The sequence below is a fragment of the Pseudopipra pipra genome, chromosome 13 (genome assembly GCF_036250125.1).
Source record: "Pseudopipra pipra isolate bDixPip1 chromosome 13, bDixPip1.hap1, whole genome shotgun sequence".
NCBI lineage: Eukaryota > Metazoa > Chordata > Aves > Passeriformes > Pipridae > Pseudopipra > Pseudopipra pipra.
Genome location: NC_087561.1, coordinates 16,264,319 through 16,285,229, shown reverse-complemented (window position 1 = coordinate 16,285,229; position 20,911 = coordinate 16,264,319). Strand labels below are relative to the sequence as shown.

Genomic DNA, 20,911 nt, shown 5'->3' with positions numbered 1-20,911 from the left:
TTTAAGGACAGTCTAAGTAAGATTATTTATTGGGATAGAAGACACTGACACTGTTCTGTGTCACTACTCTGTTAGCTCTGTAGATGTACCCCACGTGTCACTGCTCTATAGAAATGGGGGGTTGTTTTAGAAGAATAATTGGTTTCAGATGGGCATGGCCATCCTCATTCAAAGGATGGGATTTAACTAATTTAACCCTCTTTCTGTAGAGCCAGGCTGAAGTGGTTGACAGTTGCTGGTGCAAACTCTTACTTGGTTCCTGAAATTCCTGGCCCATCTCAGCCTGGACACACTCAAAGAGCAGCACCAGGAGCAGGTTTTACCTGTGGCTCTTTCTCCAGTTCTGAAAAGCATGAGCACAGCTGGACATCCAACATCACCTCTGGGGAGGCCTGGGATCAGGGGCCAGGAAAGGGACCCACCACTGGTCACTTCACTTGTCAAGATTCACGTGGAGGAACAGGGCACCACCTCACTCCCCACTCCAGCTGTTTCCAGGACAGACAGACGTGATTCAGAAAGTTACACTTGGGTTTATTTCATGGTTACACGTATCCTCCAGCATTGCCTGTGCTATATATTATTTGTGAACAGAAATGGCTGCAGAAGTAAAGCAAAGCAAGAACCCCACTATAAAAAGCACCTTTGGTTTAAACTTTGCCCTGTGATTCTCTGTGCTGTGGTGCTCAGACAACAACTTACTCATGAATACTGAATTATTTTGAAAGAATTTCTGTGGGCCTGGAAGGAGCAGAAATTGTTAAAGGCAGGTTGATCTGATGAGGAAATTTAGTCCATGAGCTATTTTCATACAAAGTTCTTCTATATAAAAATATACCAAGTTCTTGAAAATTTCAAGCACAGCAAATAAATACTTACAGCTGGTTTGGGGTTGAACATACATCACCCACCTCTGAGGTCAGAAACATTCTCTAAAATGACCCTTTGCCCAACCATTCACTGAACTGGATCCTGCTGGCATTTCCCAGTTCAGAAGCTGGGTTTGAGGAGTTGTGTGGCTGCTGTAAGTTAAGTAATTGTCCTTTGTGTCTGAGCTTCCCACACAGAGGCAGGTGAAGGTAAGCAGTTTTCAGTGAGGTATTTTTGAAGTTCCCTGTGAAGGTGGTTTCTGGGGTTTTTATCATCTCCAGATGGCAGCCTGAGACTGCACTGGAAGCAGCCCCATGATGTGTGGGACTGACATGGGTGCCATTCCCACTCTCAGCATGAGGAGACAGGACAGAGGAATATGGCTACCAGGACAAAGAGGAAAAGGTTTCAGGGTGTCTTCCTTCTGTCTCTTAGATCACTTCAGGACTGGCTGAAGAACAGGAGTTAGTCAAGAAAAGCTGAAGTCCACAGAGGGATGGCATCCTGCTCTTCTGAGGGAAAAGTGAGTCCTCAGTGTGTTCCCAGCCCTCCTCAGTGGCAGACTGAACCTTTTCTGGGTGCAGAGTAGCAGAAAGTAAAGCAGGTGGAGTGGCTGTGAACTCCTTCAAACAGCTCTGATGGCCCAGAGGTTTCTTTCAGTCCTGAAAGAAACAAGCAGCTAGTTAGAAACAAACTTAGTTCTGTTTTAAAACAAAACTACCTGTTATAAAGCATCTTACTTGTTTTCTCCAGCAGCCTGAGTGTCTGAGGGAACCAGTGAGCCCTTCTTCTGTACCAAACTCTTTATTTTTTAACTTTTTTATTAATGTTTAATTGCTTGACATTTCACTAGGTTGCAATGCAACTTGGTGAGTTTTAGGCATCAGTAATAAAACTCTGCTGTTTTCCAGTGACCTCTGCCTTTTACTTACTTAATCCCACTGCAGGTAACATACACCAGGTGTATGTTTGACTGTCTCTTGGTTGTATCCCCCCAAACCATGCTGTTAACCCCCATGTCCATGTGCTGCTGTGTCATTGCACCTGCAGGCACCAGAACACCTGGTTGGGGACCAGCACCTTGACATTTCTCCAGCCTTGGACTTTATTTTGAGTCTGGTGTAAGCAGACTCAGCACCACGAGCCTGTGCCCTGTAACAGAAATAGCTTCTGCAGCCCTATTTTCTGTTTGCACTCTGAATCACTGCTTAAAGTGTCACCACTTTTCTGCATTCCTGGGTTAGCCACTGCCCTGGCTTAAGCTGAGTTTCAGGGATGTGGTGGTTAGTATGTTTTAGTAATAGCTTGGAGTCATTAATGCTGCTGATTCAAAGGAGCACTGCCCACCCAAAACCCTCCTCACCTGAGAGCACAGCAGGGACACATCCCTCCCACCTGCCCAGTACAGCAACACCCTCGGGACTGGTGTTAGAGCAACGCTGCTGCTTTTGTTCAAGGTAATTGCACGCCAGAGAAAACAACAAAAGGTTTTATTTGTACCCCACCCACCAATTACTGCAGCTTGCAAGAGCCGGGACAGTTCCTTGACTGTAATCAGTCACTTTGCTTTTTGCAGAGTTAAATTACCATGAGAGCCTCCCTCAGCTGCCAGTTTGGCCAATACTTGCTTTGGAGTTAAACTGAACACTTGGGGATTGCTGGGAGGGAACAGCCCCTCTCCAGGTAAACTTACATGTTTCCATATCTCCCCAGTCCTCTCAATGACAATAGTTTGGGATTTATTGACAGGTGATGTGACCTTGTAGTCATCAGAGAGGAGGCCCAGAATAGGATACTGATTCCTGTACCTGTGAAAGAGAATTGCCAGCTTGTAGAGTGAGATCTGCAGCCCTGTGTCCAAATCCCTAACTGTGACCTTGCCCCACAGCTCTGCCAGTCCTTAATCCCCAAAGAGCTGCACAAAGCCAGCAGAGACATTTCAGTGTCACTGTGACACATTGGACCCCCCTCCCAGTGCTGAACCCTCTCTGTACAGGAAAACTTCTCTTGTCTTTTTCCCCTTTAGGTTGAACGGGCAGGATTAAGACATTTGCAGGAACAGCTTGATTAGCAGAGAGGAGAGAAAGGAGAACCCAAAGGATGTATTTTTAAGGAAGGTGAATAACCACGTTACTTTTTAGTGATGATGGCTGTCACTCCAGGGGACTGACTGCCCGATAACTTCTCATGCTTCAGTCTGAAGAGCTCCTGAGAAAACCAACAGAAAAGATTCACAGGAAATAATGTTTTCTGAAGCATCAGTTCAATAAAGTTGCTACAAAATATTTGCAGAAATTCCTCCCAGAGAACAGTCTGAAAAGTCTGTCCTTCCAGAAGGCTGGCAGAGGATTCAGTTAGAACAAATCCTAACCCCGATTCCTGAGCCAGGAGAGGACAAGTGACTACCCAGTGAGCTTCCACCTACACAGGACATGGAGGTTTTAATACACAACCTCTTAAAAGAGAAACAACTTGTATTATTTTACCTCTTGCTGTTGTTTAATAAAAGCCTCTTTGTCCTCCAGCATTGATGTCAGTTCGTGCAGCCTCATTTGCAAGTCACTGTTGCTCCCCTCCCTCCTGGAGATGTCCTGCTGGAACTGGCATAACTGGGACTGCAAAACAGGCAGGGAGCAGAGCAGTCAGGAGCGTGTGCTCCAGGCAGGAAGGGTGTATTTTTTCATTACCAGCATGAACAGTAAGACCCGGTGATTTCCAACTCAGAAAGTTGAGCAGCACAGTAAATTCAGAAAGTGCTGATTGGACTGAATTCAACCCAGTATCAGTTTAATAGTTTAATAACTCAGTCTTTTGACTAATTTCTTACCTTATCAGGACGCACAAGATAACCCTCTAGGAAAGCCTGCTAATTGGACTGATCCCTAATTTCTACATCTAACGAATGTTGGGGGTTTTTTTAATCACAGTTTTATGTTCTATAGAAGGGTTTCTGAGCCATCATTAGTGTCTATGAATAAAGTAACTGCAGAACCAAAAGATACCCAAAAGGTGCCTGTGGTAGCTCAGGCTCAGCTTCTTGTTAAGGAAAAGAGCAGCTCTTTTCCTGCTCCCACACACGTGCCAGGTGGAACCACTCACCCTGAGGCTGCGGATCTCCCGGTCCTTGTCCTCCCTCAGGTTATTGATCATCTCCACATATCGGCTGGAGAGCTCATCTGTGGTGGTCTGGAGTGTGGGGCTGGAGCAGCTCTGCAGGAAATAAGTAGTTTTATTTGCATACTTTGATCTGTCTGTGAGTACCAGCTACTGCCCCCAGAGCAGGTGAGTGTTACCTGCAGCTTGAGGCTCTGGATCTCCTGCTCCAGGGCCCTCTTGCCGTACTCCAGCTCCTTCAGCTGACAGTCCTTCTCGCCCTCGCTGAGCCGCAGCGACAGCAGCTGCTCCTCCAGAGAGCGGCACTTGGCAGTGCTGTCCCTCAGCCCTTGCTGGAAAACACACAGGGAATGAGGGCACGAGCTCCTCAAGGAGCACACAGCACCACACACACCAGGCAGCAGAGAATACTCAAAAGTCAGCAAACTGCCCAGTTTTTGGTTGACTGGAATTACACTGAAATCTGAATTATGTTTGGATTTACCTGCTGCTGACGATTGTTCTCCCTTAGAGAAGCCAACATGGTTTCATATTCTTTTACTTGAGAATCCTTAAAAGCCAAATCCTTCTTCAGCAAGACATTGTCGGTTTCCAGCTTCTGTGGGACAAAAGTGTTCACAGTCAACAGCTCCAGTTTTTCAGTAAACTCTTCCCATGAAGTGCAACACACTGAGGGGGTGTTCTAGAGCTGAGAAAACAGTCAACATAGGACACACTGCAGTGTCTGTGGCTTTGTGGGATCCTGGACACTGCTCTTCCAGTCTGCCCCAGAAAGAATTTAAACAGAAGCCAACAAAAACAAACAAGCAAAAACCCAAACAAACAAAAACCCCCAAACAAAAGCCTGAAAACGAACAAACAAAAATCCCACCAAAAAAAAAACAACAACAACAAAAAAAAAAAAAAAAAAAAAAAAAAAAAAAAAACAACACAACCAAACCCACCCCCCTCCAAAAAAAAAGAAAAACAAAAGAAAAAAACCCCAACCAACCTAAAACTAAGACCTCCTTGTTCTCTGTTAAAGATGACAGTTAAAACACCCTCTTCCCTAAACTTTGCATTTTACAGGAGAATGCTGTCACATTCCCAGTGGTGCCAAGCACTTGGGCTGGTGTGGGAAACATTTCTGCTTCCCTAACAGCTCTCTGTATCCACAGCCACAGAGCTCCAGCTTCCAGACTGGGATGCTGTACCCAGAGAACCTCTGGAGCTGCCAGAGCCAGCAGCACCATCCAACCTCCTCTGCCCTGCGAACAGAGCAGCCCCAGCCTGGATCCAGCACTGGAATGTCAGCGTTGGACTCCTGCTGCCAGGGAAAACAGGTGGACGAGCCCTGGGAAGGGAGGAACCTGCTCACCCCCAGGTCATCCTGCAAATGGCACAGCTCCTCCCGGAGATTCTTGAAAGTGGAAAGCACAAGTCTCAGGGATTTATCCGACGTCGCTCTCATCTAGGAGGGAAAGAATGAAATGGATAATTGGGATTAATTAGCTCTGTTTACAAAATGAAATGGATAATTGGGATTCATTAGCTCTGTTTACAATATGCTTGACAAGAGGTAGAACAGAAACTGCTGTACAGCTGAAAATCAGTTTTAAACTACTGCACATCCTTTGAAGTGCCCACAATTTGTACGAGAAACATATTTTCATGCACTTTGTTCTGCAAATGCCATAGTTTTAAATTGCTGCCTTGCAACACAGGACAGCATTCTAAAATGGAAGGAACAAGAGAGTAAGGAACTGCCTTTGTATACCAATAAAGGGGAAAATGAACGTGCTAATATTGCATGATCATTGTTTGAGCATTCAAAGCTTTATGCTTACACTGATTTAAAAAAATTACTGCCCTGCCTGAGAAGCTATGGAATGAGTCATGTTTGAGATCTGGCAAGGCTTTGGGCTCAAGGGTGAGGGAATTTAATTAACATTTTCAAAAATTTAAATTAAAAAAGTTCATACAACCAACTCCTCCCATTAAAAGGAGAAAGATCCCAAAGATGAAAGGAGTCACCTGGATGAAAGAAAAAGGCAGAAGTGCATCACAGCCAAGCACTGTTCTCCTTTGGAATGTTAATTTTAATGCCTGCAACAGCTGTCTATTGATTCAGGTGAAAACACAAGTTGTTGCATTTCATGATACATTTCTGGTATTTTAAAGAAGAAATACAGACTTTGAAAGGACACACGAGTAAATCCTTAAGTTGTGACTCACCTGGAAGGGCTGAATATTCTGTGCAAAAGCTGGGTTTTTTTCTGCCTGGACAAAAGTGAACCTTCCTGTCTGTTCCCTTGATTTGTTGCTCATCCCAGCTGAAGGATGTGCTCGCAGTTCCATCCATGTGGGGATTGGCCCTTGTGTGATTTTTTTATCCCCACTGGTGCCATTGTGTAACTGAGGCTTCAAAAATCACATTTCTGGTGTCACTCACCTCTTTGTTTTTTAATTAAAGCAGAATTTCAGTTTTGACTTCTGGTTTTTGTTGGGTTTATTGTTAAATACACTATAGAGCAGTTTAAAAGAAGGAATTAAGTCAAAATATTTGAATTTAGACTATAAAACTTAAGTAAAACCCCACTCAGCAATTACTTGGGTGTTGATGTCCATCTTCCTTCTAAGAGAAGCTGGAAGGGATTTGGGAGCTCATCTTGTCCCAGCCTCCTGCTTAAAGCAAGACAAGCTCTGAGCTCAGACCAGGTTGCTTGTTCACAACTTCATTTCAGTGGATATTTTTTTAACAGGAAGCAACTCCAAGGTGCAGCTCCCAAGTAGGATCACCCTACCCCCACCTCAGGGGGCCTGGCTCAGGACACACCTGCAGAGCAGTGCAGGTTGTTCTGGATCCTATTCCAACATTCCTGCCTGGCAAATGCAGCACTAAGTGCTGAGCTGTGCTTGTGGCACTGGGTAACAAACAGCCCCATTCCTGCTGTGGTTCCATTTGTAAAGGTTTTTGTCCTCCTGATCTTTAGCTCCCTCCCCAGCCATGGGGTTGGGCTGTGAGCAGTTGGGATGCAGGCTCTGCTCCTGGCTGGCATTTATTGTTTCCCAGCACTGCAATACTTTCTGCCATGTGTTTTCAGTGCCTACTATTTGTTTTTGGCTTTTAAAGCAAAGTATTAATGCACAACACAGACAGAAAGATGAAAGGTCTCAGTTCTGTTGTCGGTGATCAAAAGCCAAGACAGTTTCCAGTGAAACTGCAGGAAAGCACCAGTAAAGTTCAGTTTAAAAAATGGGACTGTAGGTCCAGCTGCCACACTTCCCTCATGGCCACCTGGACCATTCCATCCCCTGCACACCAGAAAAATGGAATGAGGGGGATACAGAGTGAACTCTTAAGTATGTTATGTACAAAGTCCCTGCTGTGAGTAAGCCAGCTGCTGTTTCAAGTTCCTGTTGGCTTCCACACTCCCATACCTGGAGGAGATAACGAATCTGCTGCTTTGTTGCCTCAGACAGTCCTTTGGGAATTAATTCTTCAATATCTTCAGTCTAAGCAAAGAAGGGAAGAAAGGGGAGACATCTTGATTAAAAATTTTGCCTGGTAGATAGTAATGTGGTTTCTTCATTAATTACACAGCCCTACTATGAAAAACATGTTTAGAACAAGGCAAATAAGAATGAAAATAGATTAAAGAATATTTAAAAAAAATTCCAGCCTTTTATATTTGGGGCATATACAAAGTGAGATGAAGTGGTACACGAAGCATATATTCAAATCCTCAAGTTTCACATTTATTTTAAAAACAGTATTCAAACCAATCCTCTCTCAAGAAAAAACAGCTGATGCTACAGCAACTCCCAGCAGTTTATGGTGGGGTCAAATCTCGTGTTTCTGACCAGTGGACAGACTCACTGAACACGAGGTGACCAACAGGAGGTTGTGCCAGCTATTCAATGGCATTTGCTGTCTGCAGTTGAACCCTGGACAAGTTTTCTGCCACACACACAATGCCTTTAAAGGTGCAGCTCGTGCTGCTCAGCAGCAGCTTTACTGGCAAGAGAGTGAAGGATCCTTTTCAAAAGCACACTGTGGAATACAGGTACCTGTGCAAGTTGTTTTCCACTGAAACCATTATTGACACTGCAGGGAAGATTTCTAAAATTTGACTCTTGTACTGAAATAATGCAAATTATTGAAGTTTCCTTTCAGCATTATCACATTTGCAAATACCTGCCTGGCAGTAGGTGTCAGGCTTTGAATATTAATGCCAAGCAGGAATCATTCACTAACAAAGACCAGCCTCCTTTATGTGAAGTGGCTTGAGCTTGGCTTAATTCCCTTGCAGCCCCCCCTCACTGGTATCAGCACTGACATCAGGGGACAGCCTGTGCTCACCTGAGACGTGAACTCGATGTCATGGTTCCTGTAAAACACAAAATCCAAAGGATCCATTAACAAAAAGCTGCTGGAGAACTTTAAGAATTCACACCCACATTCAACGCTGAAAGCCTGTCTATAAAACACTGAGCAGGGAAGGGTCTTCATCAGCTGAAGAGCTGTTTCCTTCCCTCTGAGGTGCCAGGCAATGTGACCTGTCAAACACCACTCCATGGGGAAATTCCTGAGGAGCCTGGAGTACCAACAGCAGCACAGCTGACACAAGCTGACTATCCCCATTTCTTTGGGCAGTTACCTCAATTATGGGCAGTTAAGCCAATTACATTAATTGCCTGGGTAATGGTTTGCCCACAACTCTGCTGCAATCCACTGACACGCTGAAAGTGTTTACTTGGCAGCATCAGGGGTTCTGTGATGGTTAAATTCCCCTTTTCCCTGCTACAGGACCACTTTCCTTATTTCAGTGGCTTTGGGAAGCACTAACACTGGAAGTGAGAGGGAAGAGTGAAGGGGGTTGGGAGTGAAGGGGACTGTGAGGGATGGGTGGGAAGGCTGTGGAGCCCCAGAGCCCTGGTTGCTGTGACTCTGCATTTCTTCCCACAGTCAGTCTGCAGGGCTCTGCAGAAAACGTGCTTGATGTTAATTTGCATGTAGAGACCGAGCTTTATGCCTCATGGTGGCTGTCTTTTATGACACAGCAGCGCAACACGACAGAGGAAGTTTGGATACTTGGGTCATTTTTTCAGAACACAGCAATAGAATCATGTCATTAAATATAAGTCAGAGTGTGCTGTAAGTACTTGTTTGCTCAATGTGCAAACAGGCAGAGGATACATATTCCTTAATGAATTTGAAAAAGCATCAAATTCAATACATTTCCTTGGCTTGCAGCATTTTTATGTCCTCAGTTACTCTGCAAATTATGAACGTGTAAAACATGCAGTCAATTCTAGTTGTCCGGGAAGAAAAAAAGAAAAAGAGCACAACTCTCAACCAACACAGTGCACAGATTTCTGGGATATGGGAATGGCAGCACAGATCCAATGCCAGTACCTGCCTCCAATCTTCTCCACGTGCTGCAGCAAACAGCTGTACAGGTCGTTGCCCTTGCGGTGCAGCTCAGCCAGGAGCTCCCCGAAGTAGCGACAGTCCAGCTGGTCCGGGCTCTCCTGGGAGCAGTTCACCTGGCAGGACACAGGCAGGGAGGTCAGAATGAAGCTCCCTTCTTTGGGGTGAAAGCTGAGCACGAGAATGCTACAGGTATGATGGATTTGGGCCTGTTTGCTCGAACTAATTTGCAATTTGTTTACGCTGTGCTTTTCCTTGGTAACGAGTCTTTTGTGTCTCCTGGTTCTCAGTCAACTGTACAGAGATGAATGACTTCCTTTACAACAACAAGTAGGCAAAGTACTCTCTTCCACAGCAATGTAATCGTCAGGATGCTAAAATGGGAAGCGTTGGGAACTAGGAAATGTGTCAGACACCTGCTGCCATAGCTGAGGTGGATAAAACACCCGTGGGCAGCACCCAGATGGGACCAGGCGGGTGCAGGATCCCCCAGGGCAGCAGTGGGGTTTGCACTGCACAGTCCAAATATTTTCCTGTGTGAACAACAAAAGAATTCCAGAGGCAGCCCAAGCCAAGTGTGCCCGAGCTGGTCTATGGGAGTGCCTGGCAATGAAGGTTCTGCACAGGTCTGACACCAAGGTCCCCAGGATGTTTGTCTTGTCACCCAAACACTGACTGGCCTCAGGAAAGACTCTGCACTCCCTCCCCAGCTCCACTAACAGGGTACAGGTACAACTGAAAGCTCATTTAGTGTTACCAGTGAATCTGTGTCAAAAACTTCTGCATCAAATTGAAATGCATTTGAAGCCCCTGTTGATCAGCGTAGGAGGAAAGAAATCCTGAACTGATGCTTGTCAAGGTTATAGAACAACATGTCTTTTCTCCAAAACTAGGGGCAGAAGCTGTGCATCCCTCAGTCTTTGTTGTACAGACTGACAGAGGAAACCTGACTCAGTCAATGGTAATGCTCCCAGACAAAGGAAAACAAAACCAAACAAATCAGCAAGACTTTACACAGTTAAAGGACCTTGGAATGATGCTCAGGACACCTGAGCACAGGTCTGTGCCAACGAGAAATAGGATACAACACCTAAACCAGCCTTTTTTCCCCCCCAACAGCACAGGAGAGAGCCTTGGACAGTCCCAGAGCAGTCTGCAACGAGCACACAAAGTTACCTGCAACACACCCCCGGACTCTGCTGTTTCAGCACCACGCACTTGTAAGGAGTCACCTGTGAAGGGTCTGAACCCAACCCAGGGCTCACAGACACACAAACCCGTTCATCCCCCACATTTTGTCCTCTGCACACAAACCAAAGGAGCAGCAGAACCCTCAGCCCGTGGCCCTCACCGGCTCGCAGGAGTGCAGGGGGACCCTCCTGACGGTGTGGCCCCGGCAGTCATCGCTCCCCGGCACTGGGAACACCGGGAACACATCACTGGGGCTGCTGGTCTGGGTGTGCTGGCACTGGTGGGTGACCGGGGCGGGCTCCGGGCAGGGCTGGCACTGCTCCGCCTGCTGGCACAGCTGGGACACCTGGAACTGCTTCTCCTGCCAACAAAAAGGGTGTTCTCAGCTGCTGGACACGGCCCTGTGAGCCAAGAGCTCGATACCAAAATGAATGAAATGTGTTTGGGACTGGGAAGGCTGATGGCAGGTTCAGATATTTTAATAATCCCGATAAAACTCCCTTTTTTTTTTTTTTTTTTTCCTAACTGAGCATGAGTTTGCCTCACGCTTTCATACTTCAGGGTTGGAATTCACCAGCCCCTCACGTTTTGGAGGCTGCAAGTGAGAAGCACAGAAGAGACACCTTTCCCATGGCGTATTTAACCACATGTGGAAATTTTCTTCAAAACTACACTCCTGATTTGACTTAAATCTAGATATACCCCAGGTAAAAAAACTCAGAAGTAAAAATATGACTCCACAATTTTTTATTATTTTCTTTCCACACCAGCTGTGGAAATAAAAAAAGCTATTATTTAAAATTACCTTCCCCCCCCCAGCTCCCCTTTTCCACTTCAGAGAATGGGTATTACACCTAATTCACCTATTAAAATCCAGAGTGGCACAAAAACTTCAGTTTTAAATAACAAAGTAAAAAAAAACCAGATAAACCATTCTGAAATACCCTTACTTTCAATTCTTTTCTCCTTGGGAAATGTTTCAGAGCAAGAAAAAAGGAGTAGTATTTTTGCTATTGACAAAACAGCAGTTCTAAGATGAATTTCCAGATAGTTTTGCCAAATACATTTTTTCAAGGGTAAAAAAAAGATAAATTTGTCTTATTAATGCCTTTTTGTAAAGAATTATCTTGGCTGTTCTGTTGTGGAGCTACTGCAAGAAACCAATTCTCAGTCACTATTCAGATATTGACTGACAGTGTCAGAGATACAACAGCAGTTTGTTATTCTGAAAGAATAAATTATTAGGAATTATAAAGCAAACATTTCAGTTTCTGCTCTCCATAAATATTGCTTCATTTACTTTCAGATTGTGTCCTGTATCACAGCAAGGCAATTCTCAGGTTGGCAGCTATTCCCAACAAAACCAAACAAAAAACCAGAACCACACCAACCCAGAAATATCAATTTGCTTTTTAAAATAGATAATATAAACACTCAACTTACTTGGAGGGGATTTAATAGCTCATATTTTCTTATTGTCTTTTCATAGATGACATTATTTCCAGGGCCGAAAGTCCCCGCTCTGAGAAATGGGGACAATGGCTCCTGTAAAACCTGTAAATAAAAACATCCATAAATGTTGTCAAGCAGCAAATTCAGGATTAGTGTGATTTTGACTAAAAAACTACAAGGGATTTTTGTAATTTGGAGACACATCTATTGTAAGGCATTCCTTTAGGATGTGTCCATTTGAGTGTATGTCCATTTGGAAACTAAGTGGCTGTGCTTCCATGGAGACCATGTGAAATAAATATAGTGGAACAGTTAGTAATTAATCTTAATAAAACTTCACTGCTGAGGGGTGGAAGCCTGACTGGCCGTTCTGCAGTATTTTCAATTCCCAGTAATTCCATCTGTCACCATCAGAGGTGTGAGCTGTGTGATCCCAAAGTATTTATCATCCCTACAGGATGCAGCTGGGCACTTCATGGAATGAGGGGAACTGAGGGAACTCCAGCACTGAACACTTTCCTACCTGATCAGGATTCTCGATAATGATCCTTCGAATAGTGCCCTGCAAGGAGGAAAACAAGCAAAGGTTCAGTATTACTGCACTTCCACCTCCAAAACATTTCTGGCAGAGCTCAGGATCACATGGATTCCCAAAGTAATCTGGATACAGTCACTGGTTGTAAATATATTGGGATCCACGGGCCACAATCACCTGGAGATGTTTTAAATCCAGGGCCTTCCCACCCCAAAGAAATCAGCCCATACACAGCACAGCAACACCCATTCCATCATTCTCCTTTTTATTAGTTTGGGTTTTCTCAATCACCTCCTAGCAGGTGTGATGGAATCAGTCCTTATTTTCTCTAAGTGCAGCAGAACAGGCTACAAATCAAAACTGGATGAGGTCTCCATGGATTCCCTCTCCCTGTTCCACAGACACCCTCCTTCACTTTCGATTTTTCATTTTACATACCAAGGTCAGCTGGTGTAAATGGAGGTGCATCTTCAACACTTTTTGTTTCACTGAGGGAAGAAACTTTGTATTTTGCCTAAATTCGGAAATGGAAGGACAGAGGAGCTGCCCACTAACCCCACTGGGTGGTACCCAGAGGGCACAACTTCACGACTGCCAGCTATGGAAATGGTGCCCACATGGAACATCTGCCCATTCCTGAGTGAAAAATGAGAAGTGCCTTTTTAAATTACAGGAATCCATAAGTGGCAGCAGCTTTGTTCATTTTTCAAACGCATTTTTTCCCTTTTTCCCCAGCACTGTCCAGAAGCAATTGCAGACATTATCCCCCATCCTGTGGGCCACCACCAGCTCTAACAAATTGCACACGTTGCTTCAGGTCTCCACAACCAATACTTTATCCAAGCAAGCAACATTCCCACTTAATCCAATCTAAGGATTTGGCAACTTATTAGTTTACAGCACCCTGATTATTTTTCCTCACAACACAAACCTCCAATTTTCATAATAAATCACTTCTTCCCCAAACCCACGGGGAGTTTATGTGGCTGCAGTTCAGTCTTGGAGACATTGTCAACTGGGTGAGAGCAGCTCTGAAGTAGGTCAGCTTTCCTGTGAACTGTTGCATAAGTTTAGGAAGCCTGGAGCAGTTTTCCTAATCTCCCAAAAGTGAATCATAACAGCACCAGGAAAGAGAAGCCGAAGTAGAAAAGAAGCTCTTTTAGCAACAATTGCAGTAATTAAGACATTTCAAAATTAAAAAACTAAAACAAAATTTAAAATAATAACTGCTGCAGAAGCTTAGAAAGCTGCTCAGTGCTCCTCCCACACTGTCCAGAGGGAGGTCTGACACGGAAGGGAACCCACGGACTGTACCAGGACACAACACAGAGCTCTAGAACTCACAGCCCAGTCCTGCACCACTGACACCTGCAGAATTTGAACTGAAAAGTAAAATACTCAACAAATGAACGCCCACTGGTCCTTCCTCCAGCCCAGTTTCAGAGCAGGCACAGCCCAGATCCCAGTGCCTGTCACTGGCTCCATCCATCCCGGAGCACTCGGAGCTGCGACACTCGAGTGCCGTGGGAGAGCAGGGATTGTTTCACTCAGCGCTGACAGAACAGCACATGAACCAGATAACCATTGTGTGTGACACAAAAAACACTCTTTGAATTCACTGGGAGGTTGGACAAACCTGCCTGGAGTAAACCACGCTGCCACAGGGCTGTGGGATACGTAACTCTCACTGGTTTAGGGAGGGTAACAAGGGAAGTTATTTTACCTTGTTACCTGTGTGCTCCCAGAGGAACACATCCAGAATGGAGAAGACTGGAGCATTTTAAATTTAAATAGGCCCTTATAACATTCACAAGGACACTCTAGTCCTATGTGCAATAATATATGGAACCTAAGAATGTTTTGCTTAGATAGAATTATGCTTATTTTTGAGATACCCAAACTCTTTCATTTCCAGAGAACTTTGATGCAGATACACTTCCCTCACTGCTTTACAAACACGGATTTGCCTGCCCTTCCTCCCATTCCTGCTGAGCAGGCTGGGCTGGCACAGGCTGGGAGGGGACCCTGTGTCTGTGCCAGCCTGGACTGCCCCACACGTGGCTCCTCACTCTGCACAACCAGCTGCCACCTCTAAGGCCTCTGGAGCTGCTACTTCATTTTCCATCATTCCCAAGGGCCACAGCTCTGGCTACTCTCTCATTTCCAGCAATGCTTTGGAGATGCAGTATTTTCTACACTGGAGAAGGAAGGGGAAGGTGGCATTCCAAAGGGGAGAGCTCAGTGCCGTTGTGTATTTCAGTGGCACGACTGGGTTTGGAATTTTTAACAGCCTGACCAGCCAATTTGGGTCTATTTTATGGAGTCACAGAATGGTTTCAGTTGGAAGGGACCGTAAAGATCATCCGGTTCCAACCCCCTGCCATTGGATTTATAAGGATAATTTCTAAAGGTAACACACTTCCATAAATATTTTTGCAAGTCTTTAAAATTTTTAAATTTAAAAAAAAATAAATTGATAGATTCATCTACTTAGTGTGTGCAATGTCGTGCAGAAGCAATCAGTAAATTCACTTTTATTTCAACGGGTTTACCTTCACTTCAGCCAACCCAGCGATGAAAGTGAGAATTCCACCTCTGTCAAGACCCTTTATCCATAGCACATTGTCTTGCTAATCACAAGCAATCCAGTCATCTAACCAGGATTTATGAGTTCCATTTGGCAGGTGAAATGGGGAAATGGCAGGCTGTGTTTGAAGGCTGTTACAACACAGACCAACCCTAAAGCTGGTTAATGTTACACCACTTTCACGAGAGCCTTTTGCACGTCACAGAACTGAGCCCAGCTGTGGAAAGACAGAATTTCTCACACAGACAGACAACCCCTACAAAGCCTGTCAGGGTTTTGCCCTCTGCACTAACAGCAAACAACTTGCATGTGTCATTTCATGAGCATGGTGAAGGGATTCATACATATAAGCCATACTGGAACAGAAATTACTCCAAACAACATTCTTCACTTAGATCAAGCAGGGCAAAATTTGCTGTGAATTAAACCAGATGAAGCCTGCCATGGCTGGGAGCAGCATTTGGCCTCTAGAAAGTTACACCAAAAAAGCAAAACCAACCCTGAATCCTGAACCCCAAAAAATGCCCACACTTGTGCTCTGTGCACACACCAGTTTTCAAATTCAAATTCTCCCTCCCTCATTCTCTCTACAAACATACATGAACACAGGAGCACACACCAACCACGTGACTAAACACCAGGGACACAGACATTTATCATTAATCCACACAAGGTCTGCAGGAGCAAATTAAACACTGCTCCAAGAGCCCTTTGCTTTACCAGCAGTACAAAGCTTTAACTACAGCTCTGGGCTGCCACTGACCAAAAATGCTTGTGTTCCATTAAAACACGGATGTGAGTTTGGTATCGTTCCATTATTCACTTCACAGTCAGCTCAAAGGGCAACTGAACCAGCTCCTGGGAATGTCCTACACCCCTCCCAGGGCTTCTCTCTGCCAACTCCCATGCAGCACCAAGTGTGTGACTTCCCTGTTAGTTACTGTTTTCTTCTTTATTAACTTCCTAATAATCTGTATTAGGCACCTTCCCTCTCCACCTCTGAAACTGCAACCCACACAGAGCCTGACTGAGCTACACCCTCTTGTCTTTAAAGTCTCGTCCAGCAAAACACTTCAGCAAGAAATTAGTTTTCATCAGCAGGACTTAATGGATTCAGTGACTAAAAGAGATGTTGAAAATTAAACATCCTTCATAGGGCAGCGACAGCATTTGAGTCTGTAATCACTGCTCACATTTATCTAGGCAGAGGAAGCCTGGGACTGCAGTGTTTACTCCAATGAATATTTAATTAATTGACTGCAATTCAGACTATCATCCTGCCTAGGTGAGCAGATCACTTATCTGGGAGGTGAGATGCAGTGTTTACACTCCTGCCCTACATCTTGCAAAAGAGGGATTAACACCTTGGAAACAGCGGGAATGGCTCTGCCATAACCAAGTCAGATAAAAATATTACAATTAGACACTCATTCAGCTTGGGAAAACGCACTAAAATCATCAAGTCCAGCCATTCCCACAGCACTGCCAAGGCCACCACTAACCCACGTCCTCAAGTGCCACATCTACATGTTTTTTAAACACTTCCAGGGATGGTGACTCCACCATTTCACTGGGCAGCCTGTTCCAATGTTTGACCATCCTTTCCACAAAGAAATTTTTCCTAATATTCAATCTAAACCTCCCCTGACAAAACCTGCAGCCATTTCCTCTTGTTCTTGAGCCATCCTAGAGAGGAAGGCAGCCTGAAGCTGTGCAAACACTACTTTGAAAGGAAATCAGATCTTGCATCGGTCTTAATCCCGATTCTTTTTGACAGTTAAATATTTTATATCACAGGGAAGAAAATTCAGTAGGAGTTCATCTTGAAACAACTGTACTTTGCCTCATGAGTATAGCAGAGCAATCCTATTAATGTTAATGACAGAGTGATGTATGAGGAAAAAATGGTTTGAGAATAAATTCTGGTCTCCTTTTCTGTTTTTGTAGTCAAATCTGTTCTTAAACTATTGGCTTCTAGTTTTCAGACACCAATTACATGTGTCAAAACTACATTAAATTCCATCGACACCTTCAAGTCACGTCCTGAACACACACACAGAGCAAACCTGCTGAACTGCATTGTGAGGGCATTCCAAGCTGAACTCCAGCACCTCGGTGCGGACCTCGTCAGCATCATCGATTCAAAGAGAACTGACAAGCACACAGGTTTATGCTGTATTTACGTGGGCAGCACCGAGTCAGCAGAGCAGCGCTGGGGACATCCCGGCGTGGGAAGGGAGCAGCGGCTCCGCCGGGATCGCTGCTGTTCCACGGGAGAAACGGGCACAGGCGGTGTTCTGGGGCAAAAGGGGTGATGGAGCTGCGGGGCGGACACGGGGCATCGCCCAGCGGCGACGGGGGCTCTGCACGGGGGGGTCTTGGGACGGCGGGGAGCGGCTCAAGCGGATTTTCCACAGGGAAACCCGCGGGGCTATGAGGGGCTGGACCCGAACCACCCCCGCGGGGAGCCCGGCCCGACCCGACCCGACCCTCCGCCGCGCCGGGCGGACCCGCAGCCCGGGAACGGCTCATCCCGGGCGTGTCCGGGAGCAGCGCCCGAGGCCGGGCAGGGAGCAGGTCCGGCTTGCGGGAGCGGGTCCGGGAGCGGTGCCCCGTGGTGCGGGAGAAATGCCCCGGCTGCGGGAGCAGTGGCCGGGCTGCGGGAGCAGTGCCCCGGGCTGCGGGAGCAGTGCCCCGGGCTGCGGGAGAAGCGCCCCGGGCTGCGGGAGAAGCGCCCCGGGCTGCGGGAGAAGCGCCCCGGGCTGCGGGAGCAGTGGCCCGGGCTGCGGGAGAAGCGCCCCGGGCTGCGGGAGCAGTGCCCCGGGCTGCGGGAGCAGGGTGGTGCCCGTACCTGCGGCGGGTCGCAGCCGTGGCCGCAGTCCAGCGGCGAGGCGGCCCGGGAGGAGCAGGACGCGCTGAGCCGGCGGCATCCCGGGCCGTAGGTGCGCACCCGGTCATACACCACGGCCCCGTCCAGGGGCTGGTCCAGGCAGGGCAGCGGCCGCGGCGGCTCCGGGCACGGCGGGGGCTCGGGGCAGGGCGGCGGCTCCGGGCAGGCCCGGCGGGCGGGCAGGGTGCTGTAGTGCTGCTGCCGCCGGTAGTAGTGGTGCTGCTGCTGGTGCGGCTGCGGGAGGTGCGGGGGCAGCGCGGGCGGCTGCGGCTGCTGCTGCTGCCCCGCGAACATCCCGGCGGCGGCAGCGACTGCGGCGGGGCGGCGGGACGCGATTAGTACCTGCCGAGCCGCGCCTTGGGCGGGCCGCACCTGGGGCGGGGAGCCCCGGCCGCTCCCCCTCCGCGGGCGGGACACGGGACACGCCACATGGGACACAGCACATGGCACCGGAGCGGGGCCACCGCGGGTCCCGGGCTGCGGCTGCAGCACAGTCACCTGCCCCCCGATACCGGCCACGGTCCCGAGCTTCTGGCAACAGCACCTCTAATGCAAAAATTAGAGAAAAATAAAGCACTACTGTATTCAGTGAAGCCCTTTGTTATTATCTGTTTACAGCGTGTGTGGAGGGAGTGTAAATTCGTAGTTGTCTGCTACTGAGTTAAATGACTTAAATACTTTTCACAGGAGGTGATGAACTTCCCCACAGAGCCCTTCACCCCGCGCAGCAAACTCTGCCTGGGAAAGGAGAATGTTCTCTAAATGCATCCCTGCAGCTGCATGGAGAGCACAGGCCACCTTCAGGAACAGTACTGGTCACAGAATCACAGAATGGTCTGGGCTGGGAGGGACCTTAAAGCCCACCCCCTGCCATGGGCAGGGACACCTTCCACTAGCCCAGGTTTCTACAAGCCCAGTCCAACCTGGCCTTGGACACTTCCAAAGATGGGGCAGCCACAGCTTCTCTGGGTAACCTGTGCCAGGGCCTCCCCACCCTCACAGAGAGGAATTTCTTCCCAATATCCATCTAAACCTGCCCTCTGGCAGTGGGAAGCCATTCTCCCTGTCCTGTCACTCCAGGCCCTTGTCAGAAGTCCCTCGTCATTACAGATGGAATACAACATGGCACTTACCTAGAAAGGATGACTTGGGTTACTTATTCAAAATCTCACTGTGCAGAGAAAATGCGAACTCAGTTTCTCAATCCAGCATATTTTGGTTTGGGTTGCTTTGGCAGCGTCAGGCAAGCCCTAACTGAGAACATAACTTTGTTCTGCAGGGTAATGTAGCAATCACATAATTGTACAATCTTGTGTAATAAATATTATCCTTAATAATAAACCTTAAGATTCTTTATTTTGTCAGTTTGTTTCCCCTGCATGCTTACTGTGCTGTAAGGTCACACAGTACAGTCACACAGAACAAAAAAATCATTTCTATAGGACCATGTTGGGGCAAAACTCCCTTGAGGTGATAGAGCAACATTGACTGCCTTGTTCTACGCTGGCCACTCACTCTGTGAAATTAAAAAGTGCTCACCAGATCTGTTCAATAGGCTGTGGGACACGTGTATTTTAGGGTGAGGGCCTACAACAATTCATTATTTTAAGGTACTGTGAAATCTGGAGACATACTCATCATGTATACGAAGTTCCACTCTTCCTTCAGGCATTAAACCCAAACAGACATCCTACTTTACATAGGAGTGTGTATAAAAAGCATTTGAGGTGAATTCTATCCCACTGGTTTCAAAGGAAATATATGCAAAGAAAACCTTCTCTTAAAGCCCTATTTTTGGTTCACCAGCTTGGAAAAGCTGTTGGCGGTTTCTCACAAAACAATTTTAAAAAGACCATTTCTTGGAAGGAATAAAATATGGTTACAACAGCCCAGTCTCTGTTTTACACAGACCATAAGAAACTACTCTATACTTCAGTAGGATACTACAGAAACTTCAGGAATGCTCCTCAGGGGAAAGAAAGCTGCTGTAATATATAATGTGGGAACATTGTTGGTTTGCCAGCTCAGGAATGTTACCTGTGTGCAGCATATTGCCCTGCTTAATAAAGAAATTTCTACAAGGGTCAGCACAAAGCAAGCCCCAAGTCATCCCATTGTAATGGAAATAGGGAACAACTTCCGGAAAGCTTTGTAGATGTGGAGGAATATTGGAGTCATAAATCACAAAAGTAAGTAATATCCCTACCAGGTAATAAAAAGAGCCTCAAACAAAGCTTTTGAATTTTAATGTGACCAAAGTTACATCCAAACCTGGCATGATACTGCGCTGTATCCTGCAGGGTGTTGCCTGTTCTGGAGGAGTTCTGGCTGTGACAGCTGGGGCTGGGAGGAATAAAACTATGTTTGGGTATAAAATAGAGGAGGAAAGTACTCACTTGGGAAGAGCACTACAAGAAGCAATATTTACGACCTTTACACTTTCATTATTTGTTTGTCATGTGGGGGTGAGAAGCTGTCTGAAGGACTGAGGCAGAGAGGGTTAAGAAGCCTGGCAGGCAGCTGCACCCCTTAAGCATCTTGATGAGGCAGAGATAAAAATCTGCTTTCAGCTGAAAGGAAGGCTTGAGAGATGGAAGTGAAGGCAGAACCAGCTGGTGAGCAGAGGCTTTGTTTTTGTGATCCTCCCCTTGAAGGCAGAGCCATCAGTGCACCTGAGGTTTGGTGGAAGGTGCCTGTCTGAAGTCACTGATCCAGATAGCCCAGTGCACCCACTGTGTCCCTACTAACCTGATCCAGATAGCCCAGTGCACCCACTGTGTCCCTACTAACCTGATCCAGATAGCCCAGTGCACCCACTTCATCCCTATTAACCTCTTAACCCTGAACTGTCCGTATCAG

At 46.6% G+C, this 20,911-nt stretch overlaps 2 protein-coding genes across 9 annotated transcripts in view; one reads left to right on the top strand and one right to left on the bottom strand.

The window, feature by feature from the left end:
• Positions 1 to 6,453, top strand: part of ZNF711 (zinc finger protein 711) — a 29,809-nt gene extending 23,356 nt beyond the window's left edge. For 4 of the 7 annotated variants that reach the window (XM_064670133.1, XM_064670132.1, XM_064670130.1 and 1 more), the window contains 2 exons: positions 1,306 to 2,553; positions 5,142 to 6,453. The gene's annotated coding sequence lies outside the window, so the exon portion shown is untranslated. The remainder of the gene's footprint in view (positions 1 to 1,305; positions 2,554 to 5,141) is intronic. The other 3 variants (XM_064670129.1, XM_064670127.1, XM_064670128.1) reach the window with 3 other exon arrangements.
• Positions 514 to 18,383, bottom strand: POF1B (POF1B actin binding protein). 2 transcript variants are annotated; one of them, XM_064670135.1, is made up of 15 exons: positions 18,014 to 18,382; positions 12,564 to 12,602; positions 12,032 to 12,142; positions 10,749 to 10,949; positions 9,383 to 9,513; positions 8,327 to 8,354; positions 7,405 to 7,479; positions 5,342 to 5,434; positions 4,469 to 4,582; positions 4,164 to 4,316; positions 3,970 to 4,080; positions 3,357 to 3,485; positions 3,005 to 3,078; positions 2,564 to 2,678; positions 514 to 1,532 (listed from the first exon to the last, which is right to left on the bottom strand). In XM_064670135.1, exons 1-15 carry the CDS (start codon positions 18,344 to 18,346, stop codon positions 1,527 to 1,529), a joined length of 1,713 nt encoding a protein of 570 aa, XP_064526205.1. In that variant the 5' UTR covers positions 18,347 to 18,382; the 3' UTR covers positions 514 to 1,526. The 2 variants fall into 2 exon arrangements, with proteins under 2 accessions (XP_064526205.1, XP_064526204.1); XM_064670134.1 differs by having other exon boundaries at positions 514 to 2,678; positions 18,014 to 18,383.
• Between the last annotated feature and the right edge of the window lie 2,528 nt (positions 18,384 to 20,911).